This window comes from Amaranthus tricolor, chromosome 10, assembly GCF_026212465.1.
Source record: "Amaranthus tricolor cultivar Red isolate AtriRed21 chromosome 10, ASM2621246v1, whole genome shotgun sequence".
Lineage (NCBI taxonomy): Eukaryota > Viridiplantae > Streptophyta > Magnoliopsida > Caryophyllales > Amaranthaceae > Amaranthus > Amaranthus tricolor.
The window spans coordinates 6,718,026-6,741,123 of NC_080056.1; the positions used below are offsets into that span (position 1 = coordinate 6,718,026).

General features: G+C 33.4%; 3 protein-coding genes across 4 annotated transcripts; 1 reads left to right on the forward strand and 2 right to left on the reverse strand.

The window, feature by feature from the left end:
- Positions 1-3,235: 3,235 nt before the first annotated feature.
- LOC130824776 (uncharacterized) lies at positions 3,236-6,546 on the reverse strand (the record flags this gene model as incomplete). The annotated part of the gene is given in 2 exon segments (XM_057689795.1): positions 3,236-3,822; positions 6,135-6,546. Coding segments are annotated over 2 exon segments (492 nt in total), but the record flags the coding sequence as incomplete, so codon positions are not given.
- A 393-nt stretch (positions 6,547-6,939) lies between these two features.
- LOC130825604 (inositol transporter 1) lies at positions 6,940-12,966 on the reverse strand. Of its 2 annotated transcripts, none has more exons than XM_057690916.1 (6): positions 12,451-12,589; positions 12,044-12,173; positions 10,090-10,425; positions 8,760-8,867; positions 8,448-8,630; positions 6,940-8,167 (listed from the first exon to the last, which is right to left on the reverse strand). In XM_057690916.1, exons 3-6 carry the CDS (start codon positions 10,408-10,410, stop codon positions 7,496-7,498), a joined length of 1,284 nt encoding a protein of 427 aa, XP_057546899.1. In that variant the 5' UTR covers positions 10,411-10,425; positions 12,044-12,173; positions 12,451-12,589; the 3' UTR covers positions 6,940-7,495. The 2 variants fall into 2 exon arrangements, with proteins under 2 accessions (XP_057546899.1, XP_057546898.1); XM_057690915.1 differs by having other exon boundaries at positions 6,942-8,167; positions 12,044-12,114; positions 12,451-12,966.
- Positions 12,967-14,531: 1,565 nt separating this feature from the next.
- Positions 14,532-22,444, forward strand: LOC130825606 (flavin-containing monooxygenase FMO GS-OX-like 4). Its single transcript, XM_057690917.1, has 8 exons — positions 14,532-15,137; positions 17,666-17,929; positions 18,341-18,411; positions 19,235-19,387; positions 19,489-19,571; positions 19,956-20,091; positions 20,193-20,366; positions 22,024-22,444. The coding sequence occupies exons 1-8, from the start codon at positions 14,858-14,860 to the stop codon at positions 22,255-22,257; spliced, it is 1,395 nt and encodes a 464-aa protein (XP_057546900.1). The 5' UTR covers positions 14,532-14,857; the 3' UTR covers positions 22,258-22,444.
- Positions 22,445-23,098: the final 654 nt, after the last annotated feature.

The following is a 23,098-nucleotide window of genomic DNA, read 5'->3' on the forward strand; positions in this document are numbered from 1 at the left end:
GATTAGTTATAAGAAAATAAACATTAATAATTCTAACTATTATTAATTCACTTAAAATAATTTGAATTATTGATTACTCTGTAAATTCAAATTTAGGTTGTACTTTCTCAAAATAATCGCAAAAATTATTTTTCTATTGTAAAACATGCAATTTCGTTTTATGTTTATAAGCATGAAATCAATAGTTGAAATTATTTTGAGAATATCATATTTGAGATGATTACGAAATAACTAATGAGTAGTTGGGATTACAATAGACAATATAGTTGAAATTATAGTAATTATTTTTTTTTCTTAATTCTATGAGAAGCAGGTATGATTTTTGGGTTATGGTATTTATTGAGAGTTTTCAAATAAATACTTAACGTTTGGATTGATACAATTTCATATAATGAACTAACTATTCTTGTGAGAGACTGTCTTTTAAGGAGACAACTTTAAAATAAGAAGTTCACACTCTTATTTTCTCTTTAGTTTGTATTAATTGGGATATTTAGCCCATATATTTTATGCGTTTTTCGAAGAGACCGTGTCTCACAACAATTTGTGTATAATAAATGGTTTAGTGCAAGGTTAAAAGTGGTTTAGAAGCTAGGATGCTAAAGTTGACAAACATAAATGATATACTAATATGGTTTAATATTGAGTTGTACGTGTTCATTCAATGAATTGATATTCGAACTTAAAGATTATAACCAATCATACGAAAGTAGGTAATTAATTAGGGAAATAAATCAAATTAAACACTTAACGTAAATAAATCAAATAGGTGAGCCCAAGAGATAATCTTAATATTATTAAATAATTATAATAGTAGTTATTTGAGCTAGGAATGTAAATCTTCATTCAATCTAATATTAACGAGTTTATCTACTCTATAATCTTAGTTTAGATTTTACTAAGGAATTAGGAGTCAAAATATCTTGCCCATTTAATTATTGTTATTTTTAAATATTAATTTTGTGTCAAAAAATTATTTTAAAATTTTAAAAATTAGTATAATTCTCTTGTAGGCATTTGAAAAGAAAAGGAATTAATTCTAATGCTTTATTTGGGTTCGACACTTTACTCCTTATATAGCTTAAGTTTAGAGTTTGAGTTTTTAGACTTAAGGTTGACAATCAATCAGGTTCCATCAAGAGAAGCAATACTTGAGAGAGCAAATGTTATTAAAAAAAATTAAAAAAAAAAAAAAAAAAAAAAAAAAAAAAAAAAAAAAACTTGTGATCTCGATAATTAATATAAAAAGTATATTCAACAACGCTTTTTAATGCTTGTAGTTTTTGATTTTATACACTATAACTCATAAATATTAAGCTTTGCGGCTTTAATATATAAATAACCTAAACTTCACGACAATAATTTATAAATGATTCTACTACTTAAAAATGAAATTACAGAGTGAAAATACGTTTTTAGGATGGATAATAACCAAGATGCAACACAAAATTCTTCGCCAAATTAACCATAAGTAAAACTTATTTTGATTATTTACTTTCAAAATTATTTATTACTTTCAAAATTCTCATATTCACTATTGGCATATTTTAAGAGAATTAGATACTGAATTATATTGAACTAACTCATATATTTTACTTTTATAGCTCAGCAGGTAACAATAAACAAAAATTATCTTGAAAAATTTGAAGGCCTTGTGCAAAATTTTTATTTCGTGTCTTATTTATAGTAAATATATTTATTTTATTAATAAAATTAACATATTTCTTTTTTAAATTAACATTTTCATATACGGGATAAAAAGGAGCCTTGAGCAATCGATCACCTTGCACACCTTTAAAAACCCACAATCACAATAAGAGTTTAGCATAATTCATATATTTTTGTATGATAAATTTTTAAATAAAATAATTTTATATTAAACCATCTCCATTAAACTAACTCATATATATTTAGTGTGTTAAAGTAATTACTAATTTTTAAGTGATCAATTAAATAAATAAACTAATTATATAGATTCATCTCATAATGAGACAATCTTATACAAAACGACCTGATATTTTATTAGTTAATTTTTTTGTTAGACATGCTGCACCTTGACCCTTTAAGAAATTGCTCCGATTCATCTCATTAAACACCTCTAATTACAATTATAATTATTTAGTATTAAGAGCCAATCCGACTATTAAATTTAAGACTTTATTGTGCAATAAAAAACGTACAAGAAAATGCAGACCAAACAAAGAATTCCAATTTGAATCCTGATTATGAACAAGTAGGTTAAAATAACTAAGAATATGCCGACTTTTATAAGTTAAAAATAAAATTTATGTCCAAATCAATGTGGCTTGCCATGTGGCCAACTAGACATTCGGATGATTAACTATTATACAAATGACATTAGGGTGATAAAATGTTATTGTAGTATGTTTCATGCTACGCGTGCAGGTAAAGCAACGATAGCCATACACCGGTACAACACCAAAAGAATCGTCTAACAATGAGTCACTTCATCGAAGTATCGTTTTGATCTCCATTGCTCGATTACATCTTCTTACTCGTTTACTCCTATGTCCCATTGATATTGTTATTTTTAATGCGAGAACTTTACGAAATTACGATCAATTGTAGCAATTTCAATAGGATAGAGGGAGCAAACAAGACCACAAATAAGGGTTTCAAAGATGGACAAAGCTTCTCTTCGGAAATGTCACCGGTACAAAAACATGTGAGAACTCGTGTTCAAAGTCAGAAATACGTGACCTAACGGGCATACGTAATACGAAAGCAGATCAGTTAGTGCTTGCATTTGAAACATTAATTTGAATGACTGATTACTGAAAATTAGTAACAGGTCTCAAGTTAGAAAGTAAACAAGAATGAGCGAATGATGTTCAATTGAGCGGAAGAAACGATCAAAAGGATTCGAGAAATATTCTCATATCGATTACCGAATAAACGGAGTTACCTCAACAATGCAGAGGTCTCCGAAAGGCTGAGGTAGCTGTAATGGTGATTCTTGACAAGAATGAGTAACAGCCTAACAGGTTTCAAGTTAGAAATTAAACGAGAATGAGTGAATGACGTTCAATCGAGCAGAGAAACGATCAAAAGGATTTGCAAAATATCCACATATCGATTACCCAATAAATGGAGTTACCTCAACAATGCAGAGGTCTCCGAGAGGCTGAGGTAGCCATAATGGTGATTCTCAACACACACTGCATAGGAATCACAATAGAATAAGCACACTAAAACAGAAAAAAAAAAAAAAAAAAAGACAATATAAGAAGAAATATAGTTCAGTGAACATATTTCATCTATGTTAACAAAAAATTCACAAGTAAAAGTGTTTAGAACAGACACGACGATTCAATATTTACCCGGCCATATAATCGAACCCGACTTGACCCGACTTCAAAAAGAATTTAAAACTATGCAAAAATTAATGTGCACACAAAACCCGATTATAAACTGACACGAAACCAACCTAATAGCTCAAATGAACCACTCACAAGCTACTAATTTCAGGTTGAGGATTAAATTTCAGATGGTCATTGGTATTTGAATGAATCTCAGACCTGACATGGTCCCTTCTTTAACGATTCTGATCCATCTTCTCAAACTTACTCGAAAAGTTTTGAACTTTTTCATACTATGGTCATCTTCCCCTTCAAAGAATCACAAGCAGGTTCATATGGTAGTCATAGTACCCGAAAACAAATCAAAAGACTAAATGGACATTGTTATAGCTCAATTGATCAAATCAGTTTGATGTTACAATTCAACTGCATAATTTAACAGTGCAAGCCACTGCTTGAGCCCAATATTTTAGCCTTGCTTTAACATCTTCTGGATGATCACCTATAAAGTCCAAAAAACACCAAATGTGAACAAACTGGACAAGCTGTAATTTGCAACTTTGCTAACTCATACCTAATAGATGCCAATTAGGCTACTTTTGTGAGAGGCCGCATCTAGATGAGACGACCTCAAATAAGGAGGCTATATTCTTGTAATATATATGAGATGGACTATTTAACCCATGTATAAGATATGCCTCTCGGTGAGGATGTCTCATACAACAATTTGTGATGCCAATTAGAGTACATTTATTGTACAAGTCCAATTGAATAGCAATAGAGTAATAATTTACTTGTTGATTCAATTACACATATCATGTGCACAGAACAGTCAAGCCTTTACTTTGTGGAACAATTTGTGCAACATAGATCAAGTAACATCTAAAACTCGTAGAAGTGTTTGGAAAAATAGCTCTTTCAACAATTTTAGGTTATTTATGTGCAAAGAGATGGTTAGGTGGATGCTAGTGCTAAGTAAATTAGCTGATTATGAAAAAAATTGTTTTTAATAGCTAAAGTTGTCTTGGTTTGGTGTGATGTTCGGTTTGTCTCCTCTTGGTTGGTTGTTGAGCGGTGGCGGTCAGTGATCTAGCAACGGTGGGTTTCCTCAGAGTATTTCTGGCGGCTGATGTTCTTGCCTTGCACTAGTTCTAGGGTTAGGGCACCCTAGGTTAGCTTCTAGGTGTTTGGTAGGCCCATCTTGTTTAGGCATTTTGATTGGTGTTTGTTGGGGGCCGTCTTGTGGCTCTCCCATGGGGTATGATCTTTTTGTTTTGGATGTTGCTAAACTTTGCCACCCTTTTTATTTTTTCGCCACCCCTCCAAATGAAATTACGAATTTGCCCCTGATTTTTTAAAAATTACAATTTTGCCACTCATTTCAAATTTTTTATTTATAATAATAATAATAATAATAATAACAATAATAAAATTAAATAATAATAATTATTATTCAAAAAAAAAAAATAAAAATTGAGTCGCCCAAAATTGGGCGACTTAACCATGGTCGAGTCGCCCAGATCTGGGCGACTCGACCATGGTTCAGTCGCCCAATTTTGGGCGACTCAATTTTTTTTTTTTTTTTTTGGAAAATAATAATAATAATAATAATATTAATACTAATAATAATAATTTATAAATTAATGTGGTCTATTAGCTCAGTTGGTTAGAGCGTTGTACTATTAACGTGAAGGTCACAGGTTCGAGACCTGCACAAGCCATTATTTAATAATTATTAATTTTTATCATATTTATAATAAAAAATTAATAATTATTAAATAATGGCTTGTTCAAGTCTCGAACCTGTGACCTTCACGTTATTAGTACAACGCTCTAACCAACTGAGCTAATAGACCACATTAATCTATAAATTATTATTATTAGTATTAATATTATTATTATTATTATTATTATTATTATTTTCCAAAAAGAAAAAAAAAAAAATTGAGTCGCCCAAAATTGGGCGACTCGACCATGGTTCAGTCGCCCAATTTTGGGCGACTCAACTTTTTTTTTTTTTTTTTTGAATAATAATAATTATTATTTAATTTTATTATTGTTGTTTTTATTATTATTATTATTATTATTATTATTATTATTATTATTATTATTATTGTTATTATTATTATTAATTTTATTTATTATTATTATTTAATTTTATTATTGTTGTTTTTATTATTATTATTATTATTATTATTATTATTATTATAAATAAGAAATTTGTAAGGAGTGGCATTTTTGTAATTTTTTAAACTACAGGGGCAAATACGTAATTTTAGGGGGTGACGAAAAAATAAAAAAAGGTGGCGAACTTTAAGGATTGGGTTTGTTTTTGGTCTTTTAGGTGTCTTGGTATGTCAGGGTGTGACTCAGGTGTATGACCTCTTTGATCTAGACATCGTTATACATAAGCACTATCCTTTTAAGAACGCCCTATTGTTGTTAGTCTTTTTTGGGACTTATATTATTAATAAAATTTCTTAAACTACAGCAAAATAGCATTTGTTTTGTTGGCCCGAAAATCTAAAAATTTTACACATTATTATGAAAGACGGTTTCTCCGACAAACACATTAGATATATGAGCTAAATAGCCCAATTAATACAAATTAAAGAAAAAATAAAAATATGGGCTTATTGTTTTGAGGTCGTATATGTGAGAGACAAGTCTCACGATCATAACCTTCAAACAACTATAATCATCAACAACAATCAATATTCAGACAGAAGCTTTAAGACCCAACAACAACAAAGAAAAACCCAGATCATGAGACAACAAAAAAAAAAATTCAATACACAGATAATAAAACCAAACCAGGACAAAAGATCTTCCAATTGGGAATAGGACTAGAACTTTCAGACCCAACATTTGATTCTGCATCAGAAGAACCCTAAACCCCACCAACAGATTTCACATTACTACTTTGTTGTTGATCATGATGATCATCTAGAAACTTCTGAGACATAGAATAACAAAGCTCCGAAGCAAGTAAAGTATTGCAAAGTTCAGGAAAATCATCGTAACTAAACCCAAATCCTAAATCCACACAACCCTTTAACTCATCAAGATCATCATCGCTTAAACTCTTTGTTCTTGGTAAATCATCATCATCTGAGGGTTCTACATACCCTTCTAACAATACTTGTGGGACCCTCTTTTTTGTCTTCGTATTCTTGGGTTTTGGCTTCCATAGAATCACCTCTTCTTCGTCATTCTGTTGTTCTACAAACAGTCGCCGTGATTATTTTCTGGCGGAGCTTTCTCTCTAAGGTTTTCTCTGTTTTGCTGTTTTTATCATGTGAGGAGAAAGATGGATTGGTGATGGAGAAGACAAATAGGTTTTCTCTAAGAGCATTTTAATCCGTATTTTTGTTAATACTTTTAAAAGAAAAAATTAGTAAAATAATTCATCCAACTTTTTCATAATTTTCCTATAATAGTTTCATCAATTGATTAATCATAAAACAATTTTAACTTTTGGGTATCTGCCTAGAATAAACTCGTAACTTGATGAATTGCTATAATAGGTAATTTATCAAAAATATAATCTGAAAATTGATGTAAAATTAGAAATTTTTTTGAAAATTTATATAAAAAAGTCTATTATAAAAAAAATCAAAAAAAAAAAGAAGAGAAAATCTTCAACTTTAAAGTAAACCCAAGATTCTATATAAATTATCTCTTGTGATTGCTTCATCATTAGCTCTGATGTCATTATAAGCCTGATCAATACTTAGAAAAGACTTAAGTTTACGTTTGACGTTACATTACCGAAATTTTATTAATTGGCTCTCACATAGAATAAGGTTCAAAGGAGTTCGATGTATGCAACTTTACACTAACAAAGAGAATATTACTTGTTTGTATAATAGTACCGAGTACCTGCCCGCCCTAAGTATAGGGCGGGTACAAGGATACACCAATACAAACAACATCTTGCAGAGAAGTGATTAACAAAAACTAATACTCATTACTAAGATTATTAAGTAACAATTATTTATTTTATTTCAGTAGAATACAAATGATTCAAAAACAGAAACATGCCAATTTGTTTACACTTTACAGTGAATTAAATAAAATTGGATAGCAAAAAAAAAGCATTCCTAGAGGAGGATAATCATCTAAAGAATGTCTACATATAACTAACTGGAGATACAATCAATCAATCATACAACCTAGGACTTCTGATCATCATCGTCGAGATTATGTACATCATTGTGATGGTGGCGATCACTTTCAAGAAGGCTTTCGGTATTAGACAACCGTCCCCAAGCTCTCGTTTTCCATATTTCCTCCACTTCCTCGAATGCCAATCCCTTAGTTTCCGGAACGCATACTGCTACAAATACAATGGCAAGAATAGTAATACCAGCAAGTATAAGGAAAGTAGCACCCGTGCCAGCAGCATCAGTGATCGAAAGGAAGGACTCCGAGACAATGACGTTAGAAACCCAATTTACGGTAGCTGCCATACCCCCACATATGCCTCGGTAAGCTTGTGGGTAAATCTCGGAGTTTACTGTCCAAGGCACGGGTCCCATCCCGGGAGAGAAAAACACAATATATAGAGCGAGGCCTACAACTGCAGGGGATCCAGATGATTGAAGGAAGAAGGAAACAGCCAATATGACGAGGGATGCTAGAACGCCCGACAAGCTCATTAAGGCTAATGGGCGGCGACCCATGTGATCGATGAGGTAAATGCCGACAACTGTTCCAGCGGCGTTTAGGGCGGCGACAATGAGGGAGAGAAAGAGGGCGAGCTGGTTAGAACTGAAACCGGCCATTTGGACGATTGTTGGACTGTAGTACATGACTGTGTTAATACCAACAAATTGTTGGAAGGCCTGCACAAATTAAGTCCAAAAATTAACAATTTAAGGCCCCATTCAAAATAGACACAACATACCATCTGAACCAGTGTAACAAAATTCATCAAGTTAATTCGCTTTTTGAATTTATGATTCGCTCAAAATGATTCTAAAATAGCCCAAAACTGAAGCTAATTCGCTTCGCAAGGATATTAGTGAATCATGTGACAGTGACCTGAACGTCCAAAAAACTTAACTTGTGTGTAGATTATTCATGTAGTCTACAAACCACAAGTTTTAACATGCATAACCTTACCTGTAGACCACCTCCAACTAGAAATGCAATTCTTATTTCTTTGTTTCTAAAAACATCCCAAACACTGGCTTTCTTTCTAACTCGATCTTCTTCAGCCGCAGCAGCCAGACCATCTACTTCATCCTCTAACCTAAATGGATCATAAATCTTTGCGAGCACTGCAACAGCCTTGGCTTTCTCCCCCTAAAATGCATGATACACAAAACTTCTTAATTGAGAGCATTATATGCGGACTTAATGAGAAGCATTTGATCTATATGGTGCCTTGATCTTATTATCTCGCACGGTTTCGTGAAAAAAAAGAAGTATAACCTTCTGATAAAGCCAACGTGGGGACTCTGGTAGAAAGAGCATACCAACGAATTGTATTATGGCTGGAACACCAGCTACTCCAAGCATCCATCGCCAAGTCCCAGGGACCTGAAAACTAAATGTTAAATATTCACCCAGAACCAAATAATATAAAAAAATAAAATAAAATAAAACAAAAAGAAAATTGAAGTTTATCGTTCATATGTCTCTTAGAAGTGAGTTATTTACCCGAAAGTTAAACTAGGAAAGCTCAACTAGTTAAAGTGCATTGAAGATATATGCTTAAGGATTACTCAACTGTCTCAAGCAATTGATGTTTACCCGAAAGTTACACGGCTCGAATTCGCGGGTTAAGAAGGCTCTCAGTTTGGTTCACTCCCTAACTAATAACTCAAAGGGAGGAGTTGGTCTGTTGGCCGGTCATGATGGCAGTTAACTGTCTCAAAATAGCACGCTTCATTACTTACATTTAACTAAAAACTTTGAAAGATTTGAAAATTTCTAGAGAAATCACTTAGTAGCATTGGGGATGGAATGTTGTCAGAAAGAAAGCATCCTATTAAACTTTGTGCATGTATGTTTAGTGAAATTTAGCAAAGGGTTGGGCATTTCCAATTGAGAGCAGAAAAACTTTTAGCCACGTCTACGTGACTCCCTTCCAAGATGTCGTATCAAATATAAATACATTTTCCTCATAAAAGCTTGGACGAAAGTAGTATCAACAATCAATACACTTACAACCTCTAAGTGTGAAGAGCCTTTTACTTCACACGTATTGCCCTAACATTTTAAGAATGACAACTCACGTCATGATCATGGAAAGAATCAAAAACTTTATAAAAAACGTTGAAGTTCACAAAAGGAAAGCTATCTATCTAAGAGCACCCATAAAAACAATGTCAAAGCCTTAAACCCAAAAGATTGAGGTTGGCTATAACAATACAACCTGTTTTGACGGATCCACACAAAAGGCCTATTAGTAAAAAAAAAAAAAAATAAAATAAAAACTGAATTCCCACTTCTACTAGAAGCAGATTTGGGCTGACTCAATAAAAGTCGTGTCACGGTGAGACGGCCTCAATAGAGAATTAGTGATAACAATATGAACCATGGATGAGTTTACCAGTTCTTCCCTATAAATTCTCCTCCTCTATTCATTCTATCTAAGAGTACCCAGTAACAGAAATTAAAATTATAAATTAATTTAAGAAAAATAGCTACCTTCAACAACAAGATAACATATTTAGCAAAACAAAGATCTTACTATAGTGAATTGCCGTCAAAGTGATAAATAAAGGCACAAATAACAGCGCCGTGTATTTTAACTGACCTGAGTAAAAGCGAGGTTAACAAGGTAGGAAAGAAATTGTCCACCAGTGATCATGAGTACATTTGTACTCACTAGTCCACCTCTTACTTCAGCAGGTGATGCTTCGGCAATATAAACAGGAGCAGTGACTGAAGCCATTCCAATACCTAAACCAACTAAAAATCTTCCAAATATAAGAACATAAGGATCTGGGGCTACAGCCATGACAGCTGAACCAGCTGCAAAGACAAAGTCAGCTAATAGTGTAGCTTTCTTGCGCCCAGAGGCATCATTTATCCATCCACCAGCAGCTGCTCCAATTATTGCCCCTACTTGGGCCATGCTGACAATTGTTTCCTGTCAACTTGAGCCATTAGCAATTTTCAAGTAGATATCTACAGAATACTAACAAGTTTATCTAGCAAAGACACAAACAACGAACGAAGAACACGAAATCGAAAGTCTCTTCATCACAGCACAATAGGTATACAACATGAAAAAAATCCAGGTCACAGATACAAAGGAAGAAAATACATAAAATTTACACAAATTTTTATCTTATTCACTTGGTCACACATTTAAAACATTATTGTGTTGTGCCCAATTCATGTCGAACCAATTTTTTTGCACCAAAACAATATTAATTGAGAATGAACAAAATCAGTAAGTTCTTGTAGAAAATATCCTATTTGCGATCATATTTAAAACCAAGACAAACTCTTGTATGGACTTCGTGCACACTAAAATAGTGTGCACCAATATTAAAATTTTAGTGAGTTAGTGGAGAGGAGAGTAATGAATAAGTGGATAGTAAAGAGTGTGGGTTGTATAGTGGAAATTAAGGAGTGGTGCACTAAAATTAACGTGCGAAAAGTCCATATTAGACTTTATCCAAGACCAAATAGTCTCAATGAAAGCTCCCACCTATGAACAGGGCCGTTGAAGAATCTTACCAAGAAACCCCACAGCACAAGGCCCTTTCGTTCGAGGAGCCCAATTTCATTTTAGTTACAGGCCAGCAGGCTAGGTTTAAGTTTAGCCTCATATCAGTTTTTGCTCCCATTTAAACCTTGATTCAGAGCCAAAATGCCCGATTCAAATCAATAGAAAGAATGACCATAGTCTACAGAGGGCACAACATGAGGCCAAAATTTGGTTCAGAGGATAATGAAGAGGTAAAGATAGAGAAACTCAAGGAAGTGTTAGGTTTCCAAATCTTCTTATCTAGGATTGAGGAAGGGCGCAAGCTCTCTAAAATGGAAAGAAGTTCAATTGCATGAGGGTTTATATGCTCCCTTTATCGCTTGCGTGGGAGTGATGTAATATTGGCTTTCCACTTCTTTTTTTGTTGCCCTTTTTGGTCTTATAAAACCCAAATTGCTCCCTTTCTCTCCACTCTGGTCCATCTTCTCTCTTGACCCCCCTTAGTCTTATACTTCTAGAGTCCTTAGACCTTAATCCCGTCTTTTCTCATCCTGCCTTCTTCACTTGGCATGTGTGTAAAAGAAAGCAAGTTAAACAAGTAAAAATGGAGGGAGTACATGATAATGTAGTGGAAAAAATGAAAAAGATATCAGGGAAAAGAGAACTAAAACAGAAATACACATGACTTGTGTTTGAAGTGCTCAGTTATTTACGAAAGTGCAAGCTATAGTAAGCACAATGATTCATTAAGACGAGAGTGTATGATTCTACATCTTGAGCTCCAAGACGATGAAGGTAAATAACCACCTATACTACACATAGCTATATCCAGATTGCACTTTTACACAAAAAACGAATGCACAAGTTTAACTCTCCATCGGATTACAATAAAACAAGCATAAATCAATCAATTACAGATCACCAAGAAAAACGTATAACGGCATCAAGGCAAAATGCCTAAATGCGCCATCAAAAGTGGCTCCTTTTTATCATCTACCCCTTCAACCTAAGTCCTGACTCAAGAATGAAGTGACTCAACAACTACTCATACCTGCAAAAAGGTGCTGTTTTTGACCTCTTCAAAATCATCCTTGATGTATAAAAGTGCCCCAGATATCACACCTACAAGTCAAGCACTCCTTAAGAACATACAGCTTCCAAACACAAACCGGTGATATGACCTATGATAGAACATATAACTATCAATGCATAAAAATCTTGTTTCATTAGTTTGAAATTTTGTCTCTTACTCATATGATGTATATATAAATAATACAATTAATTTTTCTAGTTAAAGAAACTCAACTCTAAGGGGATACAAATTAGCATACCTAAAAACAAAAAATTCATATAAGTACTTAATCACTTCATATTTCAATCAAATAAAAGATAAATATTGATGATCAGAAAACCCAAAAGAAATGATAATTCAAAATTTGGAAATTGAGATTGGAATACCTGTATCATACCCAAAAAGCAAACCACCAATTCCAGCAACAAAAGTCAATCCCAGAACATATTTACTGCTGAAATATGTAATTCTCCTTTCAGGGTATGAGTCTAAATACCCAGAACTCCCAGGTATTGAATCCAAAGTCATCTCCCCTAAAGAAAAAAACCAATCTTAACCCTATTTTACTTCATAAAAATGAACCAAAAAAGCAATACCCAGGATCAAAATGGATATATAATTGTGGATGATTTCCAAAATTGGGAATAGAAAAATAGGACCACCCAGAAGATGATGTTCAAGTGGGTTGATTTGATCAAGGAATGTAAGAAGATAACATAAAGAAAGAAAATTCTAGAAACCCAGAAGATGAGTAACAATTAGGGAGTGTTTATGGAAGTTGAAAGCTGGAGCAGACTGCAGAAGAAGAAAATAGAACTACGAAAATGCCAAATTGCCAACGCAGCAATGTCGATCAAAATGTAGGATAAAGTGAAATGAGCAGATATGGATGTATATATAAATAGCACTATTTAAGAGAGTGTAAATTACATTTATGTGTTTCTATTTTACATGAGATTTTTATTTTACCGGAAATTTTACTTGGTAGCATTTAATTTTCATGAAATGCTAATGATTGCATTTTTATAAGATTTTTTTATGTGATAACATTCAGTTTATGCACTATCTAACTGTCATAGTATTTTCCGTTAAATCCTTGTTAATTTCTGTTTAATTAATTATTTTGTAAGATTTTCTAAATGGTAGTATTTATTTTTTTGCTCTCAAATGTTTAATTCACCATTTTAAAGTTTAATTCACCGATTAATTTATCAAACCCTTAAATGTTGTAACAATTTTATTTTCATTCAAATTATTGCCATAATAAAGTTCAAAAGGTGCATTACAAACACTAATAAATAATTTAAAAAGCGCATTTTATAAATTCAAAAAGTGCATTTCATAAGTTCAAAAGGTGCATTCCAAGCACTAATATATATCTACTTAATCGTTACAATATTTAAGGGCATTGATAAATTAATCGGTGAATTAGACGTTAAAATGGTGAATTAAATATTTGAGAGCAAAAACTGCATGATACCATGTGGAAAAATCTTACAAAATGATGAATTAAACGGAAATTAACAAGAATTTAACGAAAAATGCTACGACAGATAGATAGTGCATAAATTGGATGCTACCATGTGGAAAAATCTTACAAAATTGCTACCACTAGCGTTTCATGAAAACTATATGCTACCATGTGAATTTTAATATTATTAACTTTATTCTTTTGTTGTTATTTGCAAATAACTGTTATTGTTTATGATTTTCTAGATATGTAATTAAGACATTAACTATTTTAAGTTGTGTTTCAAAACAGTAATTTCTTTTAAAATGTAGATTTTAGTTATAAAATCGTAATTGAAAATTTTGAGAAATTAGTTTTGATAATAATTTGCAAATTCTCAATTTAATGTTTTTTAAGACAATAGTGGAATTGAATTAAATCCAGATTTGTTTTGTTTGATGTGACAAATACTAAATTCGAGTTAATTCTAAATTTCTAAATATGATTCCTCGTTGCGAAAGTTAGCCTTTTGATTCTATTAGTATCTTAGTTGAAATATACTCCATTTGTTCCGTTATATATATTGAATTATGCAAAATAAAAATTCAAAAAATTTATATTATGCAAGTATAAAATTTGACGATTCAAAAAAAATCTTATTTAATTATATTTTTTTATTACACCAAAGTGGTAATACATTTTCTCTGTTTATTAAATTATTCTCATTTGCTATTTTGAATTGTTCTAATTATTGTTCTTATAAAGGAATTTCTCGATTTATATAAAAAAATTTGTACGTAGAGAACCTTATTTAGCATCATTTTAATATTTTAATGTTTATAGAGTTATTGTGCTCACGTATAGTTCATATAAGTTTTCTACTAACCTTATTAAAATAATTTTTTTAATAATTATGATTTACATATTTTTTCACTAATTTTATTTTAATATTTTTTAATAATTATAATTCGTACTTTTCCCACTAAATTTTAGAGAGAATGCAAGTAGTGTTATAGTGTATTTATTTTTTTGAGATTGGTTGAAGTTTCATTGTTATTCCCTGTTTCCTGGTCATGGAGGTGAATGTGATTGAGACTGATAAGCCCAAAAAAGCCAGAAAGAAGAGAAGGGAAAAATCGCTTAAGGCTGATTAATTGTTAAATTATCATTTCAAACTTAGAGTTTGTTCAATTGTTGACTCAAAACATGCCCAAATTTTAGTAATTAATTCGGCCAATTTTCGATTTAATCCAATTTTTTAATGGGCACATTGTGCAGTATTTTGTATTTACAGAGACCGTTTCTAAATCACAGCACTTTTCTCTCTACTAATCAAAATAATCATGGCCTTCCAATTAATATCCAAGAAAGTCGCCGTTATAGGCGGCGGCGCAGCCGGTTTAGTGGCGGCGCGTGAGCTTAAAAAGGAAGGTCACGATGTCGTGGTGTTTGAGCGTCAGGCCCAGTTGGGTGGGACTTGGGTTTACTCGCCGGAGGTTGAATCCGACCCGCTTGGACTTGACCCGACTCGGAAAATTGTTCATTCCAGTCTTTATACTAGTCTTCGCACTAATCTTCCTAGAGAAGCTATGGGTTTTCGTGATTTCCCTTTTGTTCCTTCTGGTAATCATGTTTCTCTCGTATAACCTCTTTTTTATTTGTTTTGAAATTCATATAAACTTGACAATTTGATGCTACTGAGTATTTTGAAACAGATGATATATAGTGTGCTTTTATGAACTTGAATTTTCATCAACTGATAACTGATTTGATTGGATTGAATGTGAGTTATCAGGATTTGTTATGGTTTTTGTCTGAGTTCTGAAGTGGGGTTTGATGATATACTTAGTATGAATTTGGTGGAGCTTTGGAGTGAGGATCATATGGTCAACAACAAGAACAATGACAAAGCCTTATAGATCATTTCCAATAATCTGTTCACATTGATTCCTCTTCTCAGATCATTTCTATTTTCTTCATTTCTATACTCCTACCCGATCTTGTTCAGTTTACTCGCCCTCTTTTGAAGTCCCCCGAGTTTCAACTTTCTATCCTCTTTAGCGTTTTGCCAATACGGTAAAAAGGATTTTTGCATATGCCCAAATCATCTTAAATGATTTTCTTTCATCTTTTCCTCAATATCTGCGACTCCTAAACCCTTTCTACATCTTCATTTCAAATTCTCTTTCATCAAGTGTGGAACATTACTCATTAGGTGTGTTTGTGAATTGTCTTTTGGTGGGAAGTTGTGAGTTTGACCAAAACTATGAAATATTAAACATATAATGTAGTTGTATATAGCTATCCAAAATCTCCATCATAGTTTTGTTGTTTTTAGCCTTTAACTTGATGTATATGGTGCAAATGATTTTTATGGAGTAAGGAACACTTTTTTCTGCCCTCTTATGGAATAGAGTGTGTTCTATTGTGTCACTTGGAAAGTTGGATTGTGTTTATTGTGATCATAACTATGGTAAGTTGGTATATCTAGCATAAGATATTGTAAGCTGGTAGCCCTATTTGAGTTATGATTTTTTGATTTGATAACTTGATAGTGAATGAAAGTAAGTATATTCACTTCTTTTGATGTAAGTACAACATTTGCCATTAGGAAGGCTCCAGCTTGAAAGACATTAAAAAGGAAGGGAAGTTAGTGAAGGGAAGAGATGCAACATTTTTGTTCTTTAATGAATGCTTAATTGGTTGTTTGTTTTGAGGGCTTTGAGAAGGATATTGGGACATGAAGTTCCATCTTTCCATCAACCATCATTTGTTTGATGGGAAATGTATGAGACACAAGCTTGACTATTAAAAGAAAGAAGGCAAGTAGCCAAGTCCTGTTTTATGTCTTTAGGGTGCTTGAGCGTGGGAAATGAAGAAGGCATGTCCCATTGCTTCATGTGTTGAAAATAAAGGGAGCCGAGATTGCCAAGTTCCATTCCCACATACCAAATGCCCCTTAAAGCCCATGGGCAATTGATTACGGAAGGATATCTAGTAATAGATGTAAATTATTCGTAATATCTTAGGCTTCAGCAGCTTGTGTTCAATGCGAGATGTGTATTGCCATCACTCGTCAGTCGTCAACCACAAAAGTCTCATTCTCTTTAATGTTCTCACCAGTCATCTCTGTCTGCTGTAGTTTATAATCTCTTCGTATGTATGCTTCATTCTAATGGCTTATCTAACTTGAGGCCTGTTATCCTCAATCAATTTTCAATTTCTACTTTTCGGTTCCTTTCAATCTACTATAGTTATGTGTTTACTTTAGTATTCCTCAAGAACAAGTCATTATTAGCCCTTATTTGAACTTATTTCCCCTAGAATTGTAACAAATCGTTATTTGGCCCAAAAGTTGTATACTTGTATCTACTGCATTCAACCTCGATATTTTCTAGACAACAACTTTGAGATTTGAATGCTCAATAGCTTATAATATTTTTTTGTATGATATCTTGTTACATAATGGCTGATGCAGTTTTGCTTAATTTGAGTTACCTCTCTTTCTAATTCTAGTGGAAATGAGGAGGTCATAAAGATTTCCCTTTTCTAGCAGTTGAACTGTTTTTTTGGAACTTTCAATGAGTTACTTACGATTTTGACATTCTGAACAAATATTGTCTTGCAGCTGGGTGTAGAGTGCAAACTACATATTCTGTAGTTGCTATGACATAGGAGTCCATCCTTGTGATTGGAAGAGAGATTCAGGTCTTGGATGTTTTGTTTTAAACACGGGGCTATGCATTTAATATTATTACAACTACAATTACAATTATTCATCTAGCATCAAATTCAAAGGTAGTAACGTACTGCAGCCCTGCTGTCACAAGGATGAAAGAGAAAGCCCACAACCACTAGGCTAACAACATAATTCTCTATGAGCCACATAATTTAATTTTGTGGTTTTGGATTATAAATACTAAATAAATGCCTGCGCTTCTTATATATGTGAAGTTGTAGATGCCTTTGCAATCAAGGGTCAAGTGAAACTACCAAATTGTCATCATAAGAGTAAGACTTCATGTGTCTGACCACCCTACTCCGCCTAATCTAGAGCCATGTTAGTGCATTGGGATGATGCAATGTTGCTGATGTTGTATCAGTTGAGGGATTAGACCTTCTGGTGATAATTTTCTCTTTATTCTCTACAGGTAAACCAGACAGAGATTCACGAAGGTTTCCAGCTCATTGGGAAGTGCTACGATATTTGGAGGATTTTTGTCGAGAGTTTGGATTGAATGAATTGATCCGTTATCAGACAGAGGTGAGGCATGTTAGTTTAGGGATAGATGGAATGTGGATGGTAAAATATAGAATTGGTGGAGATGAGAGCAGCAATGTGGATGAAACTTTTGATGCAGTTGTCATCTGCACTGGGCATTTCACTGAGCCACGGATTGCAGATAATATTCCTGGTAATTAATGTTTATCGCAGTGATTGAATTTTTTATTTAATCTACGGTTTTTAGTATCCATGGCACTTTAAGGCTTAATGATAGAAGCTAAATTAATGCTTTACAAGTTCAACCTTTTATGTTTTAACTGACTCTGTGGTGTGGTATGGGTGATGAAAATGATTTAGCTTCATGATATATGATGCTATATGACTGGATGTGCTACTCTATGATTCAATTTGGATTTGAAGAGAAGTTATTTTGGGTTATCAAGCAGAGTGTTGAAAGCCTTTTTTTAGTCAATAAACTCATTGAATGGCCTGATAATACATTTAATTGGTGATTGGATTTCTTGATTTCTAAGAATAACTGCCATTACTTTTGATTGATTATTTATCTTTGTATTTGATATTATTTGATAATTTCTTGCAGGCATTGAACATTGGCCAGGGAGGCAGATTCATAGCCACAATTATCGTGTTCCAGACCCCTATCAAGAACAGGTATGTTACTGATTCTATTATCGATTAAATTGTGCTGTCTAGAGACTTGGACATGTTCAGAGTTTCAGATGCCCAAGATGTATGGACTGCAATGTTTGTGCATAAGTTTGAGCTGTTGTTCCTTGCTGCATTAATTTCTATATACTTGCCTCATGTTTTATCCATCGGTTTGAGCAATTATTGCAAAATACTGATCTTTTATTGTGAAATTTCGGGTGGCTATTGAATATGTTCAATTATATGTGCTGTTTGAGTATTATGATCCATAAATATCACTTAGGTGGTTTATTCATAGCACAAATACTAAATTGCATACCAGCTTCCTGATGGATCTCATAAAAAGGGGTGACTTCACATACCAAGAAAAGTCTAGAATGGATCAGATTCACATTAATTTAGTTTGCAATGCTCTTCTCATCCTTTTTATAATTTTTCTGCACAAAGCAAACTTGTAAAAGCTATCATTAATATCCAAAATACATGAAAAGTCAAGAACAAACTTGTAATTATTTACTTGGTTAACATTAGTATTTGTGTGGACTTGGTCTACAACAAGTTTTCTGCACAAAGCAAAATGTCATATGAAGTATTTTCCCACAAAAGGAAAAAAGTACTATTCAAATGAGCTCATAAGAGTTACTTCGCCACTCACCATCACCACCACCACCCACCACCCCCCTAAAAAACAAGGATCAAAGAGGAGTAGGGAACACTTTTGGGTTTTCTATGATTATATAATTTTCTTACCACTTTTTTAACCTTTTTGGATTGTCTAGGAGGATTGACAAACACCCTTTTTTCAATCTTATGCTGCTTCGATCAGGTTGTAGTTTTGATAGGGAATGCTTCTAGTGCTCTTGATATCAGTAGAGACATTGCTGGGTTCGCCAAAGAAGTGCACATAGCATGTAAAAATGAAGCAACAGGAAGATATGGAAAGCATCCTGTTTATGATAACATGTGGCTCCATCCGGTGGTAACGACTCCCTTATCGAAGTTCTGCATAGTGATCGTGAAAGTTCATTGGAAGTATTGTTCATCCTTGATTGATAAAAAGTTTTAGTATCTATTTTGCAGATAGAAAGAGCTTATGAAGATGGTAGATTATCTTTTCAAGATGGGAGTGTGGTTCATGCAGATGTTATTCTCCATTGCACAGGGTATTGTGCAAAATTTTTCAATGAACCTTAAATTATCGGAAAAATTGACATTAAATAATTCAATCTTTTGTTCGCCTGCTGTGAATAATCCCACCTTTAGATTATTTTCTAATAATCTAACATTTACCCTTAGTTTGCTGTGAATAATCCAACCTTTGCTTTAGTTTGCTGGCATCATACCCTATTATTACCTATTATTTTTTATATGATATGTTGTAGGCAAATGTATGGCAAATGTTAGATTATTAGAAAATAATCCAAGGGTGAGATTATTCACGTTGAATGAGTGAAGGGTTGGATTATTGAATGTCAATTTTTCCTTAATTATAAATCCATGGGAAGTTGATATTATATCTCACAATGAAATGGAACATTAATTTTCAGGTACAAGTATCATTTCCCTTTCTTGGATATCGACAGTGTTGTGAATGTTGATGATAATCGTGTGGGGCCTCTGTACAAGCATGTCTTTCGTCCTACATTAGCCCCGGGGATCTCCTTCATTGGCATCCCATCAGTTGTAAGATATCTATTGGTGCTATTATATTTACATAAAGCGGAGACATAAATTATTACACTAATAGTTGAAGCAGCTGATCAAAATTTTCACTTTCATCCTAGGTTCTCGCATTCTTCCTGTATGAACTGCAAAGTAAATGGGTGGCAGGTGTTCTATCTGGGCGGATACTACTTCCATCTGATGAAAAGATGATGAAAGATATAGAAGCTTTCTACTCGGAATTGGATGCTAAGGAAGTTCCAAAGCGATACACACATAAGATCCACGATTTCAAGGTAAATTTTATTTTGATTGGATAATTTCTTCAGTGCTTATATTCCCTTATACAGAATGTCACAGAGAATTGAAAGAAAAAAAAAAAAAAAAAAAAAAAAAAAAAGAAGAAAAGAACCATATAGATAAAAAAGGATTTCAGACAATCTAAAGTTTCTGAACTGTATTTTTCATGGTCATATGGATATGACCAAGTTCAAAGCTAGTGAAATTTATTTATGGGCCAATCTGGAATGTATGCAGCATGAATGCTATGTAAATTTATACCACATCACGAAAATAAATGGCATTTTTTTTACTCCAGATGAAATAATTTGCAAATTTGCTGTTATTTTAGGAAAAGTGATAAAGTCAATTCTCTAAATATTCTGTCGACCCTCTCACGTCTAAATCTGCAGAAGTGTCCTTTGACATAAGAATGATAGATGAAGTCCCTAGGACCCCTGGACAAAGGGATTTATTTTCCAGGATGTTTGGGCTAGTAACAGAATAGTGACTAGTGACTTTAAACATTAGAGTGGACCTGTACTTCCAAAGATTTGTCATTATTTGCTGAAATGTACCATACCTTCCCACCTATATCTGTAGTTTTGTTTTCTAATTATTTTGGTCTGTCATCTATGTTTCGTGATCTAAGGCAAGGGTGGAATATCAAGGGACAAAGAAAACTTATTCAAAATTTCGATGTTTGGTTAGATAACTGAAGGGGACGGAATTGGTTCCTCATTTCTGCCTTCCTTAAGGCATATTTGGATTGAATAATGTACCAAGGGACAACATGTTTTGAATTAAGTAGAATGAAAGAGGATGGAGGTGTAGGTAGATGCGATGAGTGTGATTTGTCTTCTATTACTCTCTTAGCATGCTATGCTGAATTCAAGTATGCCTTTGTAGTGTGTGGATGAGAGAATTTGGATGGAAGGAGAATTGTGGAATGTTCTCACTACCTAGCATAAGGTTGCGTATATCTGACCCTCCAAACCCCACCCTAGGTGGGAATCACTTAATAGCATTGGGCATTGGGGTAATGGATTTGATATGAATGTGGAATCAGAAAACATGGGTGAAATACATTTTCTTTCCGCTTTTAGTAAAACAAATTCTTCCACATTTGGTAAGGAAACCGGAAGCCTAACACTTTCTCTTTTGTGCCTCCATGTATGTCCTCCCTGTCCCCTTTCGCTATCCAAAATGCTGGTAATGAACATTATGTCTAAATTAAAGGTGTGCAACAGGGCGGGCCCACTAAAAGCCCTTTCCCTGGTCCATTTTTAAAGGGTCGAGCTCATTATATTAAAAGGGTTGTGCTTCTAACAGGTCAACCCATAAAAAAATTTAGCGGGGCAGGGCGGCCTTTTGACGGGCTCTCAATTTTATTTTTTCTAGTAGCAAGAGTCTCACCATCATTAAAGCTTCTGTGATGGAGAAATTTTGTTAAGATTAGAACCCTTGTCGACAATTCAAAGAAATTAGAAGTACCGAACATTAAGATTCTGAGACACTGTTTCATACTTTTTTCTGGAAGAAAAGTGCTCTAAAACGATAGAGAAGAAATCTGGGAGAGACAGAGAGTGATTTATTTCCCATTTCCCAGCTAACTGTCTATAAATCAACTACAGAACTTGGTAGGACTGACTTTACTATCGGATATTTACACAGCGACTCTTTAGGCCATTCGAATACGAGGATTGGCTTGCTGCAGAATGTGGCAGCCCTCCTGCCGAGGAATGGAGAAAGAATATGTTTTTTGCGACAGTGGTTCGCGCATTTAGACAAATGGAAACGTTTCGAGATGAATGGGATGATGAAGACTTAGTCTTGCAAGCACATAAAGACTTTATGCAATACTTATCTGCTGATGGCAGGGTCATAACAACTGCTTCAACAACTTGATTTTGAATTTTGTTTCTTTACTGGAATAATTGTATTATTTGTCCCTTAATGAACATAATTACTTTTATTGTTCGATTAAATATTCCGTTACTTATTGTTTGTTATGTAATTTGTGTAACCCAATGAATTACCTCAAGGAAACTGATAACGATACTTTGTTACTGATCATTTTATTCCCGAAACAAAATCTGTTACTTTCTCTCGTCACAAGCCTCCCCTGTTCCTTGATTTCTCTCGCCTTCGTGATGCAAATTCGGGTACGTTCCTCTAATTCTATCTTTTCCTCCTTTTTGTGCTTTGATGTTAAGTTTCTCTAGTTTTGATTTTCATTTTCTTGCTCAATTTGTTTGTGTGAGATGAATCCTAATTTTTTTTACTGAGCAAGGATTTTGAATTTTTTTTTGTTATTCATTTATTTGATTTGTGGTTCTCATTGAGTTTGCTGCACTCGATCTCTTTGACTCTCGGTCATTGATCATCTTCACTATCTTCATATTGAATATGCATTTTCAAGATCATGGAAAATACCGGGCAAGAAAAGATACCATTGCTATTGCTATGAATGTGTTAGGTGTTTGTGCTAACATGCAATTTATCTATGTTCTTTTGGGTTGGAAAGGCTCTGTACATAATGTCTGATCTCCCATAATGCTCTTTCAAGGACAAATGACTTTAGGTACAAGAGGTAAATATAACCTATGTTTTTAGAAGAAAAATTATAGTTAATAAAACTCATAGTCTATCGTCTATTTTAAATAATTTTGAAGGATATTGTTTGTTCAATGGAGTATACAAGTTGTGAGGGTTTTCTTGTTTCATATGGAGGGAAATGATATCTCAC